Below are 21,615 nucleotides of genomic sequence, written 5' to 3'. Positions count from 1 at the left end.
TGTTTGTGATAGGAAGATAATATATTTATATATCAATATGCTATGAACGAGATTGGGGGGTTTTGTAATTTTAAGGGTATTTTATTAATATTAGAGGTATTTTAGATTATGACCAGTAGAGGGAGTAGTGGGATCTTTTCTGTTATACTATATAGGGATATTGATATGTATTTATAGATGGAGAGAGGTATATACTATTTAGATGCAGAGAAGTATATACTATATAGATACTAGTGACTATATAGATATAGGAGATTGAGTAGATGTATTATTATGTATATGTTATGTATGATATTTTTGGTGTATTGTTATCTGATGATATGGGATATTGTATGCGATACTCTATTCAGTGGAGGAGTATTTGTATGTACTCTAGAGATAGGGCACACATGGAGGTGGATAATCTGTGATGAACTGTTCCCTATGTTTTATTTGATTCGGTGAGAGTGGGATGGCAGGCAGATTAGTATGGGCGGCTGTTTTCCAGCTTCCAAGATGGCGATTTGTGGCGCTAGTCATGGAGGAAGGGTAGTATATAAGGGGCCGATGCGCAGACGTCTGTATCCTTTGAAAAAGTCACCGGAAGTGACGAAACGCGTCAGGAACACGTGACGTCAGACGCATTAACATTGACAGGAAGTGCGATCGCGGCCATCTTGGAAGTGGGAACATGTGGCCAGTGTTCCCTAGCTTGTCTGCTTGTACACCTTGATGAGGAGAAGCGTTGTTCCCTAGCTTGTCTGCTTGTACACCTTGATGAGGAGAAGCTGTTTTACTCTTACTGCAATGTAAGTTGTTGAATAAAGTCTGTCATTTATTTGAATCTACCATATGTAACTTGGATTTTCTTATGAGGAGAATGGAAGATATAAGACTTTATTGGACCTAATATTGGATGGATTTCTACAGCTAAGGAGATCTATATCTAGCCCTGTCTGTGGTTATAGAGGGTAATTATCCATCTTACACAAGGAGTTGGAGATCACGGTTTTGGTTGGGGATGTGTGTTTGATCACTTATTGCAAGTGTGGTGTCACGAAGTTGCAGTGTCATAAGTGTCACAGACTCACATAGTGGATGTGATTTGTATTTGCTTCACTGGTCATATATTTGGTGACACGGATATCTATATTAATAATATATGCTGATATTCACATAGAGAGTTATATATATATATATATATATATATATATATTTTTTTTTTTTTTTTTTTTTTTTTTTCTTTTGTCTGCTTGAGTGTTTTCACAAGTAGTGCATGGTGCACTGTTAAGGGCACGTGTGTTTTGATTTCTAAAAAGGTATGACACTATGTTAAGTTTTTTCTTTTTGAGGTATATGGGCATCAGAATGTACGGGTGTTGAGAAAAAGGATTTTTTTCGTGGAAAAGAAGAATAAAAGAGACTTTATTGAACATTTGTTTATTGAATATTTGTTTATAAAAGTGGGGTGCGTTTTGAGACTTTGGAGTTTTAAGAAAAGTTTTTTATTATTATTATTAGGTAGATCATATTCCACTCATCACACATTGCCCAACTAGCATAAAAATTACTCTTTTGGCAAAATCACACTCTCAGTCATTCAATGTTTTAACTAGAATAGTAAAGGCGAATATGCCCAGCCATGCCGATACTCACCAGAGATATAGTATACAGTTGCAAGAAAAAGTATGTGAACCCCTTGGGATTACGTGGAGTTTTGCATGAATTGGGCATAAAATGTGCTCTGAACGTCATCTAAGTCACAACAATAGAAGAACACAGTCTGCTGAACATAATACTACACAAACATTAAATGTTGCCATGGTTTAATTGCACATAACATGTAAACATTCACAGTGCAGGGAGGAAAAAGTATGTGAGGCCCTAGCTTAATGACTTCTCCCAGAGCTAATTGGAGCCAGGAGTGAGCCAACCTTGACTCCAATCAGTGTGATGATATTGGATGTGTTGCTGACAGCTGTCCTGCCCTTAAAAAACACACACCTGTTTTGGGTTTACTGGTTTCAAGAAGCACTGTCTGATGTGAACCATGCCTCGCAAAAAAGAGCTCTCAGAAGACCTACGATCGAGAATTGTTGACTTGCATGAAGCTGGAAAGGGTTACAAAAGTATCTCCAAAAGCCTTGATGTTCATGTGTCCACGGTAAGACAACTGTAGATATGGTAGGTGGGAATCTCCCTGTGAAATACCTAAATAACCTTTATTAAATATTTATCTTGAGTAAATTTTCAGTTTGGCAACCAACCCAACCTATAACTAGTCTTTGCAGTAAGGTGCACATGCAAGGGCCCTTTCTAACGATTCACAAAACAGAGTGTTTTGTTTGCACACATTTGCAAATATATGCATAAGCCACAGTGCCCATGTCAAGGCTCTTCTGTATACAGCGGTCCTAACTCAGTGATTGTTAAAGTCTCAAAAGTTGGAGCATATATACCCATGGATAGATTAAGATCACATTTGCCTGGAGGGAGTCCACCTCTTCTTAAAGATACAGGGATGCCATGGAAGCACAGCAAGAGCACAATGACAGCTGAAGGCATCCAGTGCATCCCCACTCAAACACATGCTCTACATCAGCCCTACCCTCATCAGATTAATTGAAAAAGTTTTTTTCCTGTGAAATAATTTGCATGTTGTGTTCACATTAACTGTTGTATTGCTTACTCTACCCACAATGCTACAAACAAATCCTTAAAGTGGTTGTAAAGTCAGATTAACAAATAACTGGCATCCTCTCTGTTGTAGCAAGATATATAGAACTGTGGGGTAGATTTACCAAAACTGGTTTATGCAGAATCTGGTGCAGCTTTGAATGGCAGCCAATCAACTTCTAACCTCAGATTGTTCAGTTAAGCTTAGGCAATACCCACATGGAAGAAAAATCTATTGGAAATATATTTTAAAAATATTCTTCCCAAATATATTGACATATATTTGAAATACTACAATTTTGGCCGTATTCAATACATTTCAAAATATATTTCAATAAATATATATATACAGTTAGGTCCATCTATATTTGGACACAGGCACAATTTTAGATTTTTCAGGTATTTATGAAAACGTATTCATGCTATAGTTATATAATGGATATGGGTTGAAAGTGTACACTCTTAGGTTTAATTTGAGGGTATGTACATCCAAATTGGAGGAAGGGTTTAGGAATTACAGCTCTTAAGAGTAGCCATCCCCCTTTTTCAAGGGACCAAAAGTAATTGGACAAATTAAAATAATCATAAATAAAATGTTAATTTTTAATATTTTGTTGAGAATCCTTTACTGGCAATGACTGCCTGAAGTCAGTCTGGAACGCAGATGCATTTTATATATATATAAATATATATATATACTGCATGTTGAAATGCGTTCATTATATATTACAAAATATATTAAAAAAAAAATTTTTAATATAGATTTTTTCTTCAGATTTTTTTAACATAGAAAATATATTTGTAAATGCATTCCAAAAATGTAGATTTGTATTTTTAAAGGCATACAGTATATTTGAAATGTATTTTTGTGAAAATATTTCTCATATATTTTGTAATAAAAATGTATTTCAACATACAGTATATATATATATATATATATATATATATATTGGAATATATTGAATATGGCCAAAGTAGTGGTATTTCAAATATATATCAATATATTTGGGAAGAATATTTTTAAAATATATTTAAAATATATTTTTCTTCCATATGAGTAATACCTGAAAGCTGATTGGCATTGAAACAGAGGGGATGCCAGTTATTTGTAAATGCTACTTTAGAGCCACAGGGAAGGGGGGGGGGGGGTGCGGTTTGGAGACTGGCTCTCACACACACAGACTAGGAAATGAGAGTCAGGGAGGGAGAGAGAAAGGGAGAGACTCAGAACAGAGAGCTTGATGACAGAGATACGTAAACTGACCACAGTATCATGGACCAGCAACCATAATTACCGTGGTCAGTACAGAAAGGGGAACATAGCAACAGGCAGAATCAACCAGGTATTTTAGAACATAGAATTGGACAAATCACATTGCAGAAGTGCTGTGATCATTGATCATGCTTTAAGGGAACAGAAGCTTTTTTTTTTTTTTTTTTTTTTAGGGTTACAACCGCTTTAACTATTAGATAATAAAATTAAATAAAATTCACTACAGGGTTGACTTATAAGGGGGTCATTTTTACTTTGTTTTTAAATTATTTGAGAAAACCATCATTATTTATTTAAAGTGAGCATAGGCTAGGTAAAAAATTAATGTATTCATAAATTGTATATGTAAAATACTAATAAAAAAGCATAACTATGGTCTCACCACATGGTCTCACCACAAGTCCACTTATATAGATACATTTTGAAAAAGCAGCAGATAATAGTGTAGTAGATAATAGTGTAGTAGATAGTGTATGGCTGATACAAAAAGGAAACAAGAACTACTAAAATTATTGCTATTATTAATATTAATAATAATTTAATATGAAAAATTTGACTTTTTTGTTAGTTGAAAGCAACGAACCCTAGCTATATACACATTGCCCCTATATATTATTTATTTTATTGTTTTTATTCTAAATTGTCAGTATATAACATAAAAATTGCACATTGGGTATTTTTTGGAAGTTTGTAATGTGTGTCCAAGTTTTTTTATGACCCATTAACTGACACTTATCATGCGGTCTCAGTAGCAGATGTGTTTTGTGGTCTATTTCACAGATCCCAACCCAGAGAAGCCAACTCTAACCTTACTTGCTCCAGTCGCAGAACAAAATGCAGAGCCTGAGACAACAGTATTACTGTGTATTGCACTTAACTGGTCCAACAACTGGACCCTGCTTAAGTGGTTGTTCAATGGAGAAGAACGTGATGGTTGGCTGACCCTTGATCCAGATGGCACTTTGAGAAATCTAATTTTTGTACACAAGAGTTACATTGAAAATGCTATCTGCTACATTAAAAACCCTCATGAAAGCATAAATATTTCTGCCTCTTATTCTACTGTGTCTGAATCTTCAGCAACAGAAGGTAAGTACCGAAGAGGTTTTTGTCACAGATATTTAAATTTTATTTGTTTGTTGTTAATTTTTAGATGTTTTAGCCGGCTCTTACTTCACTAGAAAATAATGTTTGTGCTGTCTTGTAGAGCATTGTCAGCAGGACAAGAAGGCCCTATTCCTCATTCTATCCAAAATGAAAAAAAAACTTTAAACTCTAAATTCAAATCTACCCTTGAAATGCAGCCCCATACCCATACTCATTTCTGTCTACAGTACTGTTCAAAAAGTGTTTTACTTACCTTGCCTCTTGCTCCCTGCTAGACAGAGCTTTCCTCTTCTCTTGAATGTGCTGAGTGGTAGGTGGACCCTCATCATCCTCACTCACAATATAAGGAGAGTAACACTGCATTAAAAGCTATCCTAGATAAAAACAGCATTTAACCCATGAAACCCCAAGAAAAATACTTGAAACTCAAAATTTAAAACTGCCCTTGCAGTGGGGTTTACCTCGCACTTCAAGGGTAAATACCTTTTTTTAGGGTACTGTTAAGAAACAGTTTTACTTACCTCGCTCTCTGCCAATCAGCAGTCTTCTCTTCCCTTGATTGTGCTGGGTAGTGGGTGAACCCTCAGCTTCCTCACTTACAATATAGGACTGCTGGTTCTGCCTTGTACATGATGACTGTATATAAGAAACAAAAAGAGGGCGCACTGGCCTCTTTAAATTACCTTTAAAAAATTAGACTTATTTATAGTAAAATACTCACAAGAGAAATAAAATCAGATCAAATGGAAAGCATGTCACAAAGGATGCAATGTGGTCCAGAAACCCCTGAAGGTGGTCTGGTGGGGGACTGTGAACTTCTAGATAGCTGGTGGCTGACGCGTTTCGAGGCTCTGAGGAAGCGGTTTGACCTTGAAACGTGTCAGCCACCAGCTATCCAGAGGTTCACAGTCCCCCACCAGTCCACCTTCAGGGGCTTTTGGACCACATTGCCATTTGATCTGCTTTTATTTCTCTTGTGAGTATTTTACAATTTATAAATAAATCTAATTTTTAAAGGTAATGCACTAGGCCTGTGCGCCCTCTTTTTGTTTCTTATATATAGTTCTCTTTGGATTTCCCTGGTCCGTTGAGGGCAGCAAGACTTGCATTCTTTTCTTACTCATGTGGGGATATTGACATTGAGGAGTCCACTGTCCAGCGCATTAGCACATGCATTTGGTTGCTTTATTCTTCTTTCTTGTACATGATGACATCAAGAGTGCAACTGAATGCTGAAGAGAAGGGGCTTTGGGGACCAGTTGGATGGAGAGAATGAAATCTGCAAGAGCAAGGGATAGGGAAAGCAAAACTGCAATAATGCTACCCTAGACAAAAACAGCATTTAACCCTTGCAATCTGGAGATAGCCCTGCCATTAGGGTAGTTTTGAAAATTTCCTTAATTTTCCCAGAATGTATATTAAAAGTATTGTGAGTTTCCAATTAAGAACTTAGGACATACCTATATCATCCCTGACAGTTGTATTCGGGTGTAAATGCCAACAACCACTGATAGCTATAAAAAAATAATGGGGGTTATTTACTAAAGCGGGAGAGTGCAAAATCTGGTGCAACTCTGCAATGAAACCAATCAGCTTTCAGGTATTCTTGCTGAAACTTAACTGAACAAGCTGAGGTTGGAAGCTGATTGGTTCCTATGCACAACTGCACCAGATTCTGAGTGCACCAGTTTTAGTAAATCCCTACTATTGCCTTTGTGCTTGCAAAAAGCAACATAAAAAAGTTATTTTGTAGTTAGCTGTGTTTTAAAAAAAATAGTCTTTACTACTTATTGTGCAAGCAAAACATTCAAAAGAAAATAAAAGCATTAGTTTTGAATACAAACAACAAATGAACCCTAAGTGATTCAGTGGCACTGTTAATAAACAAATTAATAAGTGACTATTTAATGAAAGTCCATAAATTCATTCCAACGTGATAATCTTCTATTTTCCCAAACCGGAATCACCACGTGTTTAAGAAAAAGTGTTCCCCTTTTGGGTGTACACTCACCAAATTTCCATGCCCCCCACTCTCATGGTCAGCATATATCACTTTGAAAAATTCCAAGTAAAAAGGAAGTATGCCAATATCAATATATCCACAATCCTCCTTGCTCCATGACCATGAAAGAGTAAAAAGGTAAAACTGCAGGGGTACAGTTCAAATAACACCTTTTATTAAATAAATGCACCGAGGCTGTGTGGCGACCAGAAGTGACGCCTGGGGCCTGAAGTGATGCAAGAGCGCCAATGTTTGGGATCCGGCGGTGGTGAGAGCACTGCTTGTAACCCACCATATCACACTATTATGCATTACCTACCGGCGTGCTTTTTTCAGTTATTCTGTGAGTGGCTGTCTTCATTTATTTATTAAAAGGTGTTATTTGTACTGCACCATTGGAGTTTTACCTTTTTACTCTTTCATGGTAATGTCTCTGGGAGAAAGGAGCAAGAGGGTTGTGGATATACTGATATTATCATACTTCCTTTTTACTTGGAGTTTTTCAAAGCGCTATATAAGCCGACCATGAGAGTGGGAGGCATGGAAATTTGGTGAGTGTACACCCGAAAGGGGAACGCTTTTTCTTAAACACGTGGTGATTCCAGTTTGGGAAAATAGAAGATTATCACGTTGGAATGAATTTATGGACTTTCATTAATTAGTCACTTATTAATTTGTTTATTATCAGCGCCACTGAATAACTTAGGGTTCATTTGTTTTTTGTAGGATTTATTTCACTTAAGGTGGCAGCAGTTTTTATTTAGGTATATTGTATTGTATTTATTTCATTTTGTATAATTTGCACGCATCTAGTGTGAACGTTTTTTTCACATATATTTATTAATTTCACTTCACGTTAGTTTTGAATAATCTTCTGTAAATAGAAGAGTACCGTATTTTTCGCTCCATAAGACGCACCTGACCATAAGACGCACCTAGGTTTTAGAGGCAGAAAACAAGCAAAAAAAATATTCTGAACCAATGGACTGCAGCCATAGTACAGGAAATGACCAGAGACTGCAGACATAGTACAGGAAATGACCAGAGACTGCGGACATAGTACAGGAGATGACCAGAGACTGCGGACATAGTACAGGAAATGACCAGAGACTGCGGACATAGTACAGGAGATGACCAGAGACTGCGGACACAGTACAGGAGATGACCAGAGACTGCAGACATTTTACAGGAAATGACCAGAGACTGCGGACACAGTACAGGAGATGACCGGAGACTGAGGACATAGTACAGGAGATGACCAGAGACTGCAGACACAGTACAGGAAATGACCAGAGACTGCGGACACAGTACAGGAAATGACCAGAGACTGCGGACATAGTACAGGAGATGACCAGAGACTGCAGACATAGTACAGGAAATGACCAGAGACTGCAGACATAGTACAGGAAATGACCAGAGACTGCGGACATGGTACAGGAGATGACCAGAGACTGCAGACATACTACAGGAGATGACCATAGACTGCTGACACAGTACAGGAGATGACCAGAGACTGCGGACACAGTACAGGGGATGACCAGAGACTGCAGACATAGTACAGGAGATGATCAGAGACTGCAGACACAGTACAGGAGATGACCGGAGACTGCAGACACAGTACAGGAGATGACCAAAAGACTGCAGACACAGTAGAGGAGATGACCGGAGACTGCGGACACAGTACAGGGGATGACCGGAGACTGCGGACACAGTACAGGAGATGACCGGAGACTGCGGACACAGTACAGGAGATGACCGGAGACTGCGGACACAGTACAGGGGATGACCGGAGACTGCGGACACAGTACAGGGGATGACCGGAGACTGCGGACACAGTACAGGAGATGACCGGAGACTGCGGACACAGTACAGGGGATGACCGGAGACTGCGGACACAGTACAGGAGATGACCGGAGACTGCGGACACAGTACAGGGGATGACCGGAGACTGCGGACACAGTACAGGGGATGACCGGAGACTGCGGACACAGTACAGGAGATGACCGGAGACTGCGGACACACTACAGGAGATGACCGGAGACTGCAGACACACTACAGGAGATGACCAGAGACTGCGGACACGGTACAGGAGATGACCAGAGACTGCGGACACAGTACAGGAGATGACCAGAGACTGCGGACACGTTACAGGAGATGACCAGAGACTGCGGACACAGTACAGGAGATGACCAGAGACTGCGGACACAGTACAGGAGATGACCAGAGACTGCGGACACAGTACAGGAGATGACCAGAGACTGCGGACACAGTACAGGAGATGACCAGAGACTGCGGACATACTAGAGGAGATACAATAAACAATATAAGTATCCTCCTGCGCTCCACAGACTGCCTACATATAGCTAGCTGCTATCATCTACACCCTATACCATGGGACACACAGGATAAATATTAAAATATGGATGAAGCGCTCTGCTATAATAGTGCTATATACAAAATCAAAATATTATACACATATATAAAATATAAAAGTGACTAGTGCCTAAATAATATATGTGTTAAAGATATATAAAAAAAATTTATATATAAATTTTAATATAACCAGTCTGCCCTCAAGTGGCTAAAACTGGTTATACATGTGCACACACAACTGAATAGAAAGTGACCAAGTGCTTAAATACATAAATAGTGTCTTATTAAATATAATAAAAAATCACAGTGAATAATCTTCAAAAGTGCCAAGTGTTTAAACAGCAATCAATATACATAAAGTATAATCATGTGCAAAAAATCATGCTATCACTCTTCTGTGAGGTAATAAAAGTGCTTCTTCATTCAAATAGTGCTCAGACCAAGGTGTCACTCCAGTGAATCAATCCTAAATATCCAGAGTGCCTCCTCACCTCCAACATTTGACCCCTAGAGATCACAAATCATTTATTTAAATGATATTTCAAAAACGACACCAGGATATAACTTGCCCCACGATTCAAAATCTCAATATATACGATGCCTCAGCCATATGTCCATGGACCATGGAAGATTTAAGCACAAAGAGAGATCTCCATAGCGCAATATGTAGTTTTATTAGGAAAAAAACACAGAGATGGAAAACCCACATGCTCTTAGAAGTATACAGGCGGTTCCCCCATATCCTACGGGTGTGATAGGAAATCACGTTTGCCGAAAACCGGAAGTACGTCACTGGAAATGCGTCACCGAGCTCCACCCGGAAATTACGTCATTTCCGGGTGGAGCTCGGTGACGTATTTCCGGTGACGTACTTCCGGTTTTCGGCAAACGCAATTTCCTATCACACCCATAGGATATGGGGGAACCGCCTGTATACTTTTCCATCTCTGTGTTTTCCAGAGTTTTCCATCTCTGTGTTTTTTTCCTAATAAAACTACATATTGCGCTATGGAGATCTCTCTTTGTGCTTAAATCTTCCATGGTCCATGGACATATGGCTGAGGCATCATATATATTGAGATTTTGAATCGTGGGGCAAGTTATATCCTGGTGTCGTTTTTGGAACATCATTTAAATAAATGATTTGTGATCTCTAGGGGTCGAATGTTGGAGGTGAGGAGGCACTCTGGATATTTAGGATTGATTCACTGGAGTGACACCTTGGTCTGAGCACTATTTGAATGAAGAAGCACTTTTATTACCTCACAGAAGAGTGATAGAATGTTTTTTTGCACATGATTATACTTTATGTATATTGATTGCTGTTTAAACACTTGGCACTTTTTAAGATTATTCACTGTGATTTTTATTATATTTAATAAGACACTATTTATGTATTTAAGCACTTGGTCACTTTCTATTCAGTTGTGTGTGCACATGTATAACCAGTTTTAGCCACTTGAGGGCAGACTGGTTATATTACAATTTATATATAAATTTTTTTTATATATCTTTAACACATATATTATTTAGGCACTAGTCACTTTTATATTTTATATATGTGTATAATATTTTGATTTTGTATATAGCACTATTATAGCAGAGCGCTTCATCCATATTTTATTATTTATACTAGAGGAGATGACCAGAGACTGCGGACACAGTACAGGAGATGACCACAGACTGCGGACATAGTACAGGAGATGACCACAGACTGCGGACATAGTACAGGAGATGACCAGAGACTGCGGACATACTAGAGGAGATGACCAGAGACTGCAGACATAATACAGGAGATGACAAGAGAGTGCGGACACAGTATAGGAGATGACCAGAGACTGCGGACACAGTACAGGAGATGACCAGAGACTGCGGACACAGTACAGGAGATGACCAGAGACTGCGGACATACTACAGGAGATGACAAGAGACTATGGACACAGTATAGGAGATTACCAGAGACTGCAGACACAGTACAGGAGATGACCAGAGGCTGCGGACATAGTACAGGAGATGACAAGAGACTGCAGACATACTACAGGAGATGAGAAGAGACTGAGGACACAGTATAGGAGATGACCAGAGACTGTGGACACAGTACAGGAGATGACCAGAGACTGCGGGCACAGTATAGGAGATGACCAGAGACTGCGGACACAGTACAGGAGATGACCAGAGACTGCAGACATAGTACAGGGGATGACCAGAGACTGCGAACACAGTACAGGAGATGACCAGAGACTGCGGACATACTATAGGAGATGACCAGAAACTGCGGACATACTACAGGAGATGACCAGAGACTGCAGACATACTATAGGAGATGACCAGAGACTGCGGAAATAGTACAGGAGATGACCAGAGACTGCGGACACAGTCGGGTGCCCACACTAAAGATGCCAGCGCTGGGAGAGAAGACCGTGAGTACAGCACTGGACTGCGGAATAGGTAAGGTTAACAGCTGGGTGCCCACACTAAAGATGCCGGCACCGGGAGAGAAGACCTTGAGTACAGAGCTGGACCGAGGAACAGGTAAGGTTCTGCTGCAGAGAAGAGCCAAGTGGCCGGCCTGGTAATCTGACATGGCAGTGGCGGGAATACCAGGCTGGCCGCTCTATATTCACTCTATAAGATGCACAGACAGTTTCCCACATTTTTTTTTGGGGGGGGGGGGGAAGTGTGTCTTATGGAGTGAAAATTACGGTTAATACTTCTGTTAATTTTTTTTGCAGCCTGTAACCAAACTGTAACAAAGATTTACTGCCTTACCAGTGCAATTTGTGAATTGAAATCACACTTAATGAATGTGAATGTCAGTGTCTTAACATGTACAATACGCTGCAGTGTGATTTCTAAAGTAGTTCCTGCATTACTATTTCTGCAGTTGTGTTGCGATTTCACATACATAGAATACAATGGAAATCGCACTACAAATTGCAAGAAATCGTTAAAAATCTTCATAAGTAGCAATAAAGTCTTCAGAAATCGCTCCTGAAGTTGCGCTAAAATTGCACATAAATCTCACCGGTGACTTAACCTCACTTCCTGTCCCTGTAACTGCACCAGAACAAGAAAACATGAACAGTAATTATAGCCTGATAGAGGTTCCAACCTTTCTTCATTGTACTGAAAAATGTGTTTTGCTGATGTTCTGTCCCCATTGGAGAATTCTCCCATCATATCCTGTCCCATAAAAAAAGAAAATGTCCCCAAATGAGGACACAAATCATAAATAAAATGCTCACAAAGGTTAGCTCAAGTAGTTACATTCAACTGGACTTGTTCTGTTATGTGGAGGACATTTAACTACTCATCTAAGTACTGTACCTTTCAACAGAACTGAGGAAGCCACTTGGATAAGTGCCGAAATATCTTCAATATTTTAGAACAAGTGAAGTTGAAATTGACTACCTAACTATATCCTTACCAGGGGCGGACTGACCATTTGGAAACTCGGGCACTGCCCGAGGGCCCGGGGTCAGTAGGGGGCTCCATGAGATGCCCCTGGTACCTTTTTCATAGGCTTTTTTGAGTTTGGGCAAGGACACAGGGGCCACATGATCCCCTATTGCCCAGGGGCCCCATGAGTTGTCAGTCTGTCCCTGATCCTTACCCTTTAAAAATGAGAAGTAATTGTGAACCTTCACAGATATTATGAACATTTATGGGTTGACTGAATAAATGCAAATGTGATGTGAATGCGATGAAATTTAACTTTGCAAAGAATGCCCAATCACATGCATGGCAGATAGAACATTTTTGCTTGCACATGATTGGATGAGGGAAGTCAGAAGACCTTTACCTCATTCATTGTTTAACATGGAGGAACCCTTGAAATCACTTTCCAGTCTCAGGGAATCCTTGTAATAATTACTACATCTACAGCTCATCAAATGTTAGTGTGGAAGTCAGTAGGAAAATGCTCCTTACATTTGTGGTCAGTTGAAAGCATCTAGATCAGCCTTTCTCATCCAGGGTGCCTGGAGGATTCTTCAGGGGTACCTTGGCAAAATGGCTAAAAATTGCCCAAAACAGGTATACAAACCAACGGGTGGAACAAGTTATATAAAGTCATAGGTTTTCAATGTGCATTTGACTTTCTAGCTGTCGGCGTCCTGACAACCCATGACATCTTCAGGTGGTGAGGAGGATGTAATCTGCCTGTGCAGCATCCTAGTTTGACCATCCCCTGCCCCTCTCCGTCAGTGCTGGGGTCACATTAGATCAGTGATGGAGAAAAACTGAGGGAGAGGAAAAACATTGGAATACTAGCCAGTACCAGTGTACAAAAGTGTATTTGCCATCTGTGCTATCACCAGATTAATATAGTTTACTGCATATCTGCATTTGCCATTTTGGAAACAGAAATTTAGGTCACAGTTTGCTTTTTCAGGGGTATTACAGCCATAGGCACCCTTGGTGTACTTTACAAACAGAAGGGATAAGAGGCACATGGTGTGGCAGTCCATGTATGTTTGATGAGTTCCAAATGGGCAGGAGTGAAGGTAGTCCAGTAGGCACTAAGGGCAAGCTGAGTAGGAGCGAAGCATAACTCTGTAGAAGGGAAACAAAGAAATACAGTGCCTCTAAGTGTGTACTGTGAAGGTATTTAATAGAAAGATAAGTAGTAACTCACATCTTAGAACTTAAAAACAGGCTCATGGGTAAGAGGGTGAGACGTCTGTAGCCAGATGTTGTTGTGTGTATGATCCAGAGAGGAGATTGATTGCGTCCGTCAGCAGGTGGTGCTGTGCATGTGCAACATGGATGGTAAGCCTGGCGGAATCTCTAAAGTGTCTGCCAGCAGATGGTGCTGTGCATATGCAGCATGGATGGTGGAGCCTGGCAGAGTCTCCAAGACGTCCGGGATCAGCACATGTGGCGTCTGACGTCATTAAAATGCAACATGTTGGGGAACATGTGCAGGACGAGATGAGTCCAGGCGCGCTCTTTCATCAGGCCTGATATTTTTAAATTCTAAGATGTGAGTTACTACTTATCTTTCTATTAAATACCTTCACAGCAGGGGTGGACTGACCATTTGGAAACTCGAGCACTGCCCGAGGGCCAGGGATCAGTGAGGGGCCCCATGAGATGCCCCTGGTACCTTTTTCATAGGCTTTTTTGTGTTTGGGCAAGGACACAGGGGCCCCATGATCCCCTATTGCCCGGGGGCCCCATGAGTTGTCAGTCCGCCCCTGCTTCACAATACACACTTAGAGGCGCTGTGTTTCTTTGTTTCTACTTTACAAACAGGAATATTAGTCTTGTGTTTGTTAGCATCCACTTTTAGGAACTGTCATTGATTTTCACTATCATGGTGGTGAACAGCCAGTAAATGTACATAATTCTGAGCCCTGCAAATGTTATCTGCTATCCATAAATATGCTGTTTACTGTAAAAACAGTGCATTTTTACCACTATATTTTTTAAGTAGATTTGTGCTGATAAATATGTCAATCTCCTCACTTAAACCTCTAATTTAAATTTTATTTTTTTTGTATGCTAATCCAAAAACTCTTTAAAACAATCATTGTTTTAGCACGTCATCTGTAGCATTGATCTCTACAAAGTTCATCCTGTGTAATCTTTATATTTCTTTACTTTTCAAGATGACCAGAGTCAATGTTATATTATCCTGTATGTGGGATTAGGCTTTGCGGTCCTTCTCCTAGTGATACATCAGATCATCCTTGCCAAAAGACGGAGAAGCTTGTGTAAAAAGCGTCCAAACAAGCAGACTCGATCTGGTGAGTTTATGCCAAATATAGATACCTAGATTTATCTTTATGCAGCCACTGAGACTAAGGCCCCTTTCACGCAGGGCAGAATTCGCTTGCAATCCACTTGCTGGGGAATCTGGAGTGGGCAGATGACAGTTCAATGGGTGATTGAATGTACACAGACCAGCTGTTCATTTACACTTGACTGCCCTCCAATCAGTCCAGATAGAGGGGAATGGATCCCCTTCTGCTTGTTTTCAGTGGATCGGATTGGAGGTAGGTGGGTGTAAATAGATTCAAGTCCATTTTCATCCATAAAGGAGAATAGAGGGTTCAATTGGCTCCATCTGAAAAACAGACAGGTGGACCTGATCGGACCGCTCATGTGAATTGTTTGAAAAAGTAAATTGTTTAAAAAGTGCCTATTTGCAAACCATATTTTCCCACAATTTCTTCAACATGTCCAGGGAAGACATGTTTCTCTGAAGCCAGGTGATAGTCCCTCTGTTAAAACTGGTATGTGAGCAGCCAGGCAGGAGACTAATAGCACCCAGTTTCTCTAGAAGACCCAGCTACTGTGGAAGAGCCTCCCTAATTGCTACCATAGTCCTTTAGTTTCAATAGGGTGGTCCTTTTGTGTCCTTGGGTCTGGGATTCATCCAGCCTTTTTAAAGAACCTACCCTGGACTTCACTGAGCAGGATGCTTTTTGGAAAGCTAAACACAAGTTGTTTTTTTTGTGTTCTGAACTGTTTTCCTGAAGTTGTGATTTCCAGTTAGACTGTCAGTGGGTAAATGTGCACTGAGAATAAACATAAATTTCACTTTTTGCACACATTTTGACCCTCCCCCCCTCCCCAAAGCTATTACTTATCACTGTCATTTGTCTCCCTATCATTTAACCTGTCCTTTCCCCTAAACTTAACACCTAACCTAAACCACCCAATAAAAATTAAATGTAATGCCAAAACTTTTTAATTTCGGAGAGAGTGAAAAGATCTCCCCAAAGATAGGGTATATTCCTGCTTAAATCACTGTCACCAGAACAAGTTTCCCCATTGGATGATTTCCCTTCAACTCCTGTCCTGTGACAACTGAAATTTTGGACTTCCCATTGCTTTTTGCATAAATCACCATGACAAAAGGAAACAGTGAATCTTCCCCATGGGGTCATAGCATAAAATACCTGACACAGATTCTCCCTTCCATATTCTAACTTAAAAAAATGTCTTTACATATGCTTTAAATTCCAAGTAAATAACCATGAGCAGCTAACCTATTTCAGATCCTTAAGCTGATTCCTAAAATTTACAACTTTAAAGAAGAAGTACAGCCAATGTTTTTTTGGACTGTACTTCCTCTGTGGATCACAGGAGTGCAGTTTGTTCTGCGTTAATGCAACCCGTATTCAAAGTCGGGATTCACCCCAGAGTCTGGAGCAGCACCTGACTCAGCCAAAAAAACTGAGAAACCCTTCAACCATCTTATATTAGGCTGTTCAAGCCTTTACCTCATTTGAATATCTATGAGATTTATACACCTGGGACTGAATGGGACTGAACTGGTCTCATAACCTTAGAGTTATCAATCTTCTACTTTCATCATTACAAGGCTATTAGTATCTATTCCAAGTGGGAAATCAATGTCATTTATGTCAACATAGTGATTTGGAGATAATCAAATCACCTATATCTGTGATCAGGTTAAATGGGGCATTAGCCCTCGTTTTTCCATCATATAATATTGACATTGTTACCTACTGATGTCCATTGAAGCTGGATGCTTAATTGTTCTCAATTAATCTGTGATCATGTGAAGTGGATTTACTGGATGAACAAACCATTAAGTCACCAACTATGTAGTATTCAACTGCGAGATATTATACTAATGTGTTTGATATTCACCATTTTTGTGGCTGCCATTCTTTATGGGAGGTAAATTGCCAAGTTGGTGGTATATACTGGGCAAACACAATGAGTTATTCTGCCCCAATTTTTTGTTCATTTACAAGGGCCATCCATCCATGGTGGACCTTGTCCCAGTTGGAGAGTCTTTTTCCTAGACTCTTGGGTTCTGCAATGCTGGTCAGAGTGGCTAGTCCACTATGCAAGACTCTGGTATATTGACCCCTAAATAATGCTCATTTAAGACAGAAGGTAGTAGTATTATGTTATATTCAGAGTATCTGTGGCACGGGCCATTTTAAAGTGATAACGTTATCCATTTTATTGATGTGAATGGAGTATCCTTTGACCTAACAGGTCTATTACCAATTTTTGTGAAGTATAATAAAGCTATTGGTTTTATTTACACTGCTGTTGGTTCTCTTTCAAACTACTGTTCTCTGGAGGAATTCTATGCCCTCTATTGTTTGTTAGAAAATATACTTACTTTACAGCTGGCTTTAGCACGGTCTGAGAGGAACTTCAAATATTTCCTTCCAGATCCTGGGAATCCCAAATCCCATAATAAATGCTTCAACACAGTGAGGAGATTTGGGATCCTCAGAACTCTCAGGCTCTCACCAGAAGAAAAGTGATATCACCTTTTACAAGCCTAAAACATTCATACAATTTAAATTGGTTTTAGGGAGCCCTGATATAATAATAATAAGCGAACCTTGCATTTTAGTGCAGGTACCACTTTAAATGGTTCACTGTATTATAGAGAATGGGCATCTAGACCAGATGATTTTTACTAAATAGAGTTGTAGAGAGATGGATGGGATGGTTGTAAGGTTTTATACTTGTATAATATTATTTATTTAACTAAAGCTCTTCTTTAATTTTGTTTCTAGAACGAGCAGTGAGATTTTGTCCAGAGGATGAATTGGTAAGTCAAGAAGCATCTCTAAATGGTATTTCATTTCCTGAACAGATACAATTAAAAAATTGAGGCTGGTGTCCTTATAATTTCTTGTTCTCTATTTTCTTTTCTCATTCTTTTTAACCGCCCTCTATCCTTTCCTTTGTGCCTATTTTTTAGACTAGTTCCTTGTCTCTCTCACTTTCTTTTGCTCTCTCTCTCCTCTACCTCCCCTTATCTCTCTATCAGTAAAAAGGGCTACCCTCAGCACATAGTAAAAAGGGAGGAGGACAGGGTGGGCTGGAAGGCAGAAGGGTTAAGAATGGGTGGGGAATGTTTTAAGGATATGATATAAGGAGCAGTGAGGAGGTGGTCATAACTTAAGGAAACCTTGAGGAGCAACAGACATAGTGAGCAATTTGAAACACCCTCCCACCCTCTTGGTAAATGTGTGAATATGGATATGATTAACCCTGCATACGTTTGGGGAACGTGCAAAAAATATAAATGTGTAGTGAGCACAAAGATATAAACAATATAAGTACCTGAAATAAATAAAATAATAAATAATAAATAAACAAGCATCTAGCACAAAGTGGCAAACCCTCCTATTTCACTATATAGAACACATAAATAAAGGTGCAGCACTAATATATAAACAAAAACAAATGTGTGAATATTATTCATTATCGTAAAGTCCAATATTGCAGTGTCCAACAATGCTGTGTGAATCAATGGTGACCAGCGATGTAAAGTGACTTCTGTGACAATCCTCCACCACTATGCACTCACCAGAAGCAAGAAATAAACAGGCTCTGTATAGAAATCCCTCCTTTGCACTGAAGGAAATAGAGAAATCCCCAGATGACATCCACTACAGTATGGGCTCTTATATGTGCATTCTTGTAAATTAACCAATTAATCAAATTTTGAAGTACTGCAGCCAACTACATGGTAGCTTCAGGATTGATTCCTCTGTCTGAGTCTGCAGAGACCAGCCTGGCTATTTCCTAGAATGTGCCATATTTGGATCGATCATTGACCAGCACAGGGGAGGTTCATTTGCAAGAATGCACATATAAGAGCCCATACTGTAGTGGATGTCATCTGGGGATTTCTCTATTTCCTGCAGTGGATGGATACATCTTTTGGAGGGATTTCTATACAGAGCCTGTTTAAATCTTGCTTCTGGTGAGTGCATAGTGGTGGAGGATTGCCACAGAAGTCACTTTATATCGCTGGTCACCATTGATTCACACAGCATTATTGGACACTACAATATTGGACTTTATGATATTGAATAATATTCACACATTTGTTTTTGTTTATTTATTAGCACTGCACCTATATTTATATGTTTGGGGGAACTGAGTTACAGGAAGAAAATAGGGGTCTTGAGGGATATGTCGTACTGTTGTCGTAGCATCAGCAGGTCCTTGATGGTGCCAAAATGTAAGACCATTTGTAATGTTTGAATGGCTGGTTTACCTTAATGATCGCAAATATGTATGATTATGGGGTTTTCATTAAGGAAGTACTTATTAGGGTTTATTCCAGGTGAATAATGGTGTAAAATTACTGTTGTGTATTAACCGTGCTGGTTGTGAATGGCTGGTGGCAGGTATGGGGTTCCAACGGAACATTGGATGGTACTGCCAAGGACCTGGCTTCAATGGTTGTATATGAATTCCTGTATGTTTTTGAAGAATTGGTTTCTAAATTATGTTATTTACTAAATGTGGCGACCATAATACTCCAACAAAAACAATTTGTTTCATATTGTATTATTTATTATGTTCAATATCACTCAACATTTACAGACTTACCTGGGTCAAGTGAACATAAGTCCAGTGCACACTGTTTAACATATTCGTTTAATTTTGCTGTGTTTGTTTTGCAGGTCACTTATGCACCCGTGAAAGGATGATCACTCGAAGCCTCTAGAAGTTCCTTTGGGGTTGCAGGGTTTCCATTTTTTAGATGTTCAGACTTGCATTGTGATATTTTCAACTGCTCAACAAATAGACAAATTATGGGGACATTTAAGTTCCAAATTCAACCTGCCTCAACAAGTTCCAACAGCAGATCTCTCATCTATCATATAAAATGGGAGATTTCCCAAGTATCACTGAGGCCACTCAAACCTTTACAAAGAGCTTTGTGTAAAATAAATTCTCTTTGCTATAGGAATAAGGAGATTATTCATTAGCCGGATATAAAAGTCAAAAACTGGAAACCTATACAAGCATTAAGATGCATTTTGTGTTGGAAAAAAAGCAGAAACCTATCCAGTGCCGCACACTCCGCAAAGGCCAGCGGTGCCTATAGCAGCCTCAGGCCGGGCTCCATCCAGGCCACACTCCCAACATGTTTCACCCTGCCCACAGGACTTAAGCCTTGGAGGAATTGGCCTGGATGGAGCCTGGTCTGGGGCTGCTTTAACTATAGACACCATTGGACTTTGCGGTATGTGCGGCACATGGAAACTTCAGCTTTTTTTTCATGTCTGTGTTAATTGAGCCAGGACAAGCTCTTCTTCAGCTTGCACTCTTCAGCGTGAGTCTTTGAATCTGAGCAAATAGGAACCTGGAATAGCATCTCCATTATCTGGCATTGGTTCAAGGCATTTTTTGTTGATAGCATTGTAAATGGTAATCACCTTTGTATCCAATTGTCACAACAGATGCTCAACCCCAAATTTTAACCCAGATGAGGAACACTGTGCTGAAGTAATGCTCAGTGAAAATGGCCTGGCATTAAGGTGAAGCAGAGGATACTGAAAGCTGGTATACTGCTGGGTGCCTGCAGTTCATACTCGTTAGTAGTTTTGAAAGTCTCTGTAAACAATGCAGCTCAGTCTCCTTACCGCCCGTAGCTTATGGTTGGCCAGTGATGGAGCAGCACCAAACTGAAAAGGTTATCCCTCTTTTCACTACGCCAGTCAATATGCTTCTTTTTAGCACACGTGCATTCAACAAGCCTTGGCCCATAGTCCATTCTTTTCTTAGACTTAGTTCTACTAAATGGAGGATTACAAGAACCTGATGATTATCAAGTCATAGACTCTTACAATAGTTGAATTTAAAATACTGTACATTTCATTATTTTAATAGATCCTGTAAATGCCTACATTTATGGTGTTTTTATATCTGCCTGAAGTTTAGCTTTTATAAACATATACAACAATCATACTGTATATTCTTCAATTGGTAAAACTTACATAAAATATACTACAAAGTTGCATGTGTGTTTATTTTGGTTAGATTTGTAGTCAATTGCACAATATGTTCTATTACAGCAGTGGTCTCCAAACTGCAGCCTTTTGCTTGCTTTTATCTGGCTCTTGGAGAACTATTTCATCCACTGATACCATCAATGGGGCTTAATTCCCTCCACTGACACCATTTATGGGGTACAATTCCTCCAATGACACCAACAATGGGGCCTAATGACACCAATGATGGGGCACAATTCATCTCATTGACACCAAAGAAGGGGCATGGTTAATTCCTACTGGTGTTGGGATATTTTCTACTCCCAATGGCCATAGTCTGGCCTCCCTAAAGTCTTAAGGACAGTAAACTGGCTCTTTGTTTAGAAAGTTTGGAGACCCCTTCATTATAGGAATTACAGAATATTTGACTTTCCAATTTATTATAACCTTTTTTGGTTTCAATA

At 39.6% G+C, this 21,615-nt stretch overlaps 1 protein-coding gene across 1 annotated transcript in view; it reads left to right on the top strand.

Annotated features, from left to right (window-relative positions):
• Window positions 1–21,174, top strand: part of LOC149439206 (uncharacterized) — a 31,582-nt gene extending 10,408 nt beyond the window's left edge. Inside the window, exons 3-6 of the mRNA XM_089659311.1 lie at window positions 4,709–5,017; window positions 15,023–15,160; window positions 17,930–17,964; window positions 19,838–21,174. Coding sequence (XP_089515437.1) covers window positions 4,709–5,017; window positions 15,023–15,160; window positions 17,930–17,964; window positions 19,838–19,864 — 509 coding nt within the window. The 3' untranslated portion in view covers window positions 19,865–21,174. The remainder of the gene's footprint in view (window positions 1–4,708; window positions 5,018–15,022; window positions 15,161–17,929; window positions 17,965–19,837) is intronic.
• Window positions 21,175–21,615: the final 441 nt, after the last annotated feature.

Source organism: Staurois parvus, unplaced genomic scaffold, assembly GCF_062004578.1.
Source record: "Staurois parvus isolate SC_StPar_1 unplaced genomic scaffold, SC_StPar_1.0 ptg001146l, whole genome shotgun sequence".
NCBI lineage: Eukaryota > Metazoa > Chordata > Amphibia > Anura > Ranidae > Staurois > Staurois parvus.
This window is presented reverse-complemented; position numbering and strand designations above follow the sequence as displayed.